The sequence below is a fragment of the Musa acuminata genome, chromosome BXJ2-8 (genome assembly GCF_036884655.1).
Source record: "Musa acuminata AAA Group cultivar baxijiao chromosome BXJ2-8, Cavendish_Baxijiao_AAA, whole genome shotgun sequence".
Taxonomy (NCBI): domain Eukaryota; kingdom Viridiplantae; phylum Streptophyta; class Magnoliopsida; order Zingiberales; family Musaceae; genus Musa; species Musa acuminata.
The window spans coordinates 201,747-207,457 of record NC_088345.1 but is presented as its reverse complement, the minus strand read 5'-3'; the positions used below and the strand labels follow the sequence as shown (position 1 = coordinate 207,457).

Here is a 5,711-nt window from a genome sequence, read left to right as displayed (position 1 = left end):
ACTAGAATAATATTTCGTAGATGATGAAAAGAAATAGATGTATCTATATTTATAGAGTTCCACCCCCGAGTCCATTAATACTTGGACTCCTAATAAATAAATAAATATCAAATAAGCTCTTATTCGACTCTTAACAAACTCAAAAAATAAAAGAGATCTTGATACCTAGTTGATGCACATGAGAGTATCGTACCCATTGGTTGCAAATGAATCTTCAAAAGAAGATTGGGGTAGATGAAAGGTGGAGACTTATAAAGCAAGGTTAATGGCTAATGCGTATCGTCAAAAACAAAATGTTGACTATGATGAAACATTCTCAACTGTAGCCATGATAAAATCTATCCAAATTTTATTGGCTATTATAGTATATTATGATTATGAGATTTGATAAATAGACGTGAAAATCGTGTTCCTTAATGGTAACTCCTAGGAAGAGGTGTATATGATATAACCTAAGAGATTCGTATCAAGGAGAGTCCAAATAAGATACGTAGATTTTTTAGGTTTATATATAGATTAAAGCAAACTTTTCAAAATTAGAATATAAGATTTTATGAGATATCAGATTTTATGACTTTGTTAAAAATGAAAATAAACCTTGTGCGTAAGAAAGTAAGTGAGAGTGTTATTACTTTCTTGATTGATATTATACGTGAATGACATCTTCATTATATTCAAACTTTTGTTAATAATATTTATTAATTCTTATTTGGTGCATTCAAATGCTAGTTAAATTAAACGGTAACGCGAGCCAGTAATACCCGCAAGCAGAACCTGAAATAGTTGCGTTGCGACATGTGATCCACGCGATTACATTAAACCGTTAGGTGCTCATGTGGGCCCAAAGACACCCCAGATTAAAAGGGAAATGTCATTTTCATCCAACTGCCTTTCAATTATTCCACAGCTGTCACACAAGAGGTGGAAGCCTAAAGTCTTCCACCTGTTCGCACCGGCAGAGGAGGGGATCATGGCGTCCATCACAGTCCCAAACCCCCTTCCATCTCCCGAGCAAGACGCCCAGAATCTAAGGAAAGCCTTCCAAGGTAACCATGCGATGTACTACAGCTTGATGTTGGGCGGCGTGTATCATTATTCTTAAGGCCACTGACACAGATCTTACACGATGTATGCCAAGGGTGGGGAACGGACGAGCAGGCCATCATCGGGATTTTGTGCCACCGGAAAGCGGCGCAGCGTGCTGCGATCTCTGAGACTTATGATCGCTTGTACAATGAATCACTCCTCCGACGCCTCCACTCGGAGCTCTCCGGCGACTTCAGGGTAATTTCTAGTTATGCCTTCCAACTTGAAGAATTGTGAATCTTTTGTGGTCTTGATTGCAATTTTGGACTGGATTTTTATATTTTTTTTTACTATGTACCGTATGGGGCAATTCACTTGCTTGTGCATTTTTTTATTTAATATTATTTAGAACTATTTTATAAACTCCAATACTGTTTCAAGATTGGAGTTGAATTCAGTATTGTATAGGATAAATTAGGTGGCTTTGGAGGAGCGCGGTGACATTATTATCTTCAATAACTATCGAGAACCTTGACCACTACAATGTTCATAATCTATTAACTTATGGTCGGAAGAAACAATAATTTATACCATGATCTGCGTGAACATGTAGTTTTAATGTTACATCATCATGTGAGATTTGTGGAAATTGTGGTGTTTAAGCCTTTGCACATTAGTAGTCGGAGATGCTTTTGCTTTTCGCTGGAGTTTGGGCTTTCTTTATTGATAAAGTATGTGGTTGCTAGGAGAATTAGAATGCTATATGACCATCCGGATCAATCAAATTGAAGAATGAAGGTGGAGAAGAAATCAAATTTCATTGTTTCAACTTCTTGGAGCCTCTGATCTTTCTCTTTACTCAAAGTTTCAAGATGTCCAGTTCTACTCTGGAAAATTGTTTGGCAGTTCTGTGACATCAATTTTTTTCTTTCTCTAGATTCGCATTTGGGAACTTCATTCTGATGTGCTATAACTTGGATCAGTTGAAAAAGAAAAATGTAACCGATGTTTTAGGAACTGACAAGTTCTTTTGTTTCTCTGTTCAGTTGTGAACTCTAGTGCTGTTCCTAATTCTCATGATTAAAGAAAGTGCATAGATGAAAAACTTAGCTACAGGAAAGTATCAATTGCTGATTTAGTGGTCACGGACTATGATTGTTTCAATATATACAAATTGTAAAAGTCATGCAGGACAAGTTCAGCATTGAAGGTTATCAATTTTGAGTAGGATATTTGTTCTTGGGTATCACCAGTTACAGGACACATTTAACAAACGTACAGGTATTGGATGGCAAGTCTGAGCTTACAGTTATTTGTTGTTGGACCAAATCTGGTAATAAGAAAGCCATCTCATATTTTCTTACATCTTGAAGTAAACCCAGAATGTATTTGTCTTGTGGTATAGGGTGCCGTGATGTTGTGGACGGCAGACCCTGCAGAACGAGATGCCAAGCTTGCACACAAAGCATTGAAAAAGAAAGATGATCGTCATGTTTGGGTGATCATAGAAGTTGCCTGTGCATCATGTTCAGATCATCTGATGGCTGTCAGAAAGGCATATCATTCCCTTTTCTTATCATCTATTGAAGAAGACGTAGCTTTCAAGTTCTCTGAAACAAACCCTCTCAGACAGGTAGTTGAGATGCATAATTTTAATATATATGTACTCGCTTACTTTAATATCGCAAGCTGGTGGAGTATTTGACAGGAACAGTTCATGCCATTTCGCTTCTGCGCAGTTGTTGGTTCAACTAGTGAGCTCATATAGGTATGATGGCGAGCATGTGGACGAGGAGATAGCAAAATCTGAGGCAGCTGAGCTCCATGATGCCATTAGAAAAAGCCAACCCTGCCATGCGGAAGTTATTCGCATACTAAGCACAAGGAACAAAGTTCAACTCAAAGAAACTTTCAAGCATTATGAGCAAAATTTTGGAAAAGCCATTGATGAGGTGCTTAGAGCAATGAGAAAAGGAATTACAAAATACACAAAGCTATATTTTTCATTTCTAACCATCTGATTTTCTATCTAGGTTTAGAAATTCATGAATAATAGATTTCAACAAATAAGATCCAGATTAGTAGTTCTATAGGTGACAATTATGCTGAAACCTAAAAACAACATCCAAAAACTTCTGCTTGCTTCAAGTATTCGGTTGAATTGTTTGCTGTTATTCTCTCTTTCAAATGTTTCTCGATGTTTAGTGAGCTAAAAGATTCATAGTCAACATTCTTAATAATTCGAACAGGACATCAGCAATCAAGGCAGCAGCCAATTGTTCTCAATGCTTAAGGCTATTGTTTGGTGCCTGACTTCCCCTGAGAGACACTTTGCGGAGGTAATATCACAAGAACTGTAACAAAAATGTGTTTTTCTATATTGTTTTGTTATTTAAAATACTTGTTGTTCTAGGTGATAAGATCTTCAATCTTAGGACTTGGAACAGATGAGGCCTCTCTTACAAGATCTATAGTAAGTCGAGCTGAGATCGATATGAAAAAGATAAAAGAGGAGTATAAGAAGAGATACCGAACCACTCTGAATGATGATGTTATCGGTGACACTTCTGGATATTACAAGAGTTTCTTGCTTGCACTGGTAGGCAGTGCGGACTCATGAAGCAGACTGTAAATGTTAATTGCTATAATGTATGCTAACGAATAAGAGATGTATGTGGAGAGTTGCATGAGATCTATGTCTTGACAAGTATTCGGTGGATACTGTTTATGGGTAAGATGGTTAAAAAAGTTACCTCTCGAGGTGCTGCATCATCAGCAGTAACGCAAGGCTGCAAGTATGGTACATGTACAGACACCTAAAAGCACAACAATCTTGGACTTGGATATTGTGAGCCAGACGGAACCATTTCTAGCATTAAGCTCTATCCAGGGTGTTATTATAATTATGTAGTTTTGAGTGTCATTACATTGCATCTTATAATGTGTAATCAATGTTCTCTTTTTCCGTTTTTTCCCCCTACGTCTTACTATTCTCTACTTTTTTTTTTATTTTATGGGTTTAAGTTGATTTTGCTCTCTTTTGATATGGAATATGAATCATATTTCAGTTTTGTATTAGATCACTACATTATATAAATGTTTGTGGTATGTTTAAATCAATTAGAATAACAGTATCCTTTTGATATGTTGAAATCATCTTAGATGTTCTTTTTATATTTTATTCACGGTAAGGATTTTTTTTTTTTAGAACTTTTGTTTTATATTTTCATAATATTGTAGCATCCTACGTTGCAATAGGTTATAAGGTGTCACCTTACAAGAGTTTGATTATTATTGATTGGAGCTTTTTACAGTGCCATGTTATAAAATTTGGAGAGTATGTGGCCTTCTCTCGTGAAGTTTGCCCCTTCATCTTCTAATCCTTCACCCTCTCCTCCAAGTAGGTCCACATTATCTCCCATTGCTAAGGTAACTTGATGAGAGGATAGTGTATTGACATACTACTATTTCTTATGTAGTCGATCACCCAAAGGTGAGAAGTTGTTGGTTGCTGAATTTTAAGTACTTTAAAAGGACTCTCAATTGATGCAGAGCTGATAAAGAGTTGGGTTACTTTGATTGGATTCACTTAAATTCACTCTATCACCGTTACACTTCAAGAGTATAGAAGTCTTGCTCAAACATGAGTTGGGTTATGCTTTTGTAGAGCACTTATCTGATAGATTTGGTTACGTTTTGGGATCATTCATACTTCATTTACGACCAAAATTATGCTACCCCCTCCAAAGCACAAGTTCTGTCAGAAGACCCACCACTATAGTATCATGTCTCATCTTTTAATATTCAATCTTCTATCCTATATTTGATAGAAATAAGATTTTCTCAACTATACGAGGAAATCTCTGTATAAATAGGAAAGGAACATGTTAATATATTAAAGTTAAAGTTACTTCAATAAAATTTATTCAATAATTATTCTTATCATTTATTATTTTCAATAATATTATAATCTATAGTCTATAGTGTGGTCACTATAATTTACACGACCTCAAAAATACTGATTCTTTAAATCATCTGCCCGTTAGAAGACCTCACAAATACTGATTCTTTAAATGCTTACTTGACATCGACGCTAATAATGGAAACTCAAATTTTCGAGTAATGGAAGCTAATAATTTGAGAAAAAAAAAGTACTTTCGTTCGGTCGTGATGACATACATTCCTCCCTCCATGGAGGCCCTGAATAATTAATTTACCATTAAACCTTATGGCAAAGCAATGATTACTATCTTTATTTACAACACCCATCCCTTGACTGCTAGTTATCAACCGGGCCCACGTCCCTCGCCAACTCACGCTTAAAAAGAACAACGCCATTATTATTATCGTAAGCTTCTGGCCACCACCAAATCCCAAGCGATCACCGTCACACCGACGGTGAGATGACCCTGCATCGAAGCGGAGGACCGAACCACACAAGTTAGACGCGAGGGCTCTTTCTGAAACAGATTAAAGTTATGGGACTATTGCGCAAGTAAAAGTTGATAACTGACCGCACGAGTTAGACGCGATGGACTGTTTGTTTCTGTAAGAATAAGAGCGAAGCTTTGATTAATTGAGGGTCATATTAATTTTTAATTTTGTATTCGTATTAGCAACTATTCGTAAAAATGGACTTCCTAAAACCTATAATCAAAAAATCAAGCCAAGCGAGGAAGGGGGAA

General features: G+C 36.4%; 1 protein-coding gene across 2 annotated transcripts; it reads left to right on the top strand.

The window, feature by feature from the left end:
- The first annotated feature begins 893 nt into the window (after positions 1 to 893).
- On the top strand, positions 894 to 3,991 carry LOC103994212 (annexin D3). Of its 2 annotated transcripts, XM_009414544.3 has the most exons (6): positions 894 to 1,046; positions 1,139 to 1,284; positions 2,432 to 2,659; positions 2,766 to 2,978; positions 3,276 to 3,365; positions 3,440 to 3,991. In XM_009414544.3, the coding sequence occupies exons 1-6, from the start codon at positions 971 to 973 to the stop codon at positions 3,644 to 3,646; spliced, it is 960 nt and encodes a 319-aa protein (XP_009412819.2). In that variant the 5' UTR covers positions 894 to 970; the 3' UTR covers positions 3,647 to 3,991. The 2 variants fall into 2 exon arrangements, with proteins under 2 accessions (XP_009412819.2, XP_064975424.1); XM_065119352.1 differs by lacking the exon at positions 2,766 to 2,978 and having other exon boundaries at positions 906 to 1,046.
- The last annotated feature ends 1,720 nt before the right edge of the window (positions 3,992 to 5,711 follow it).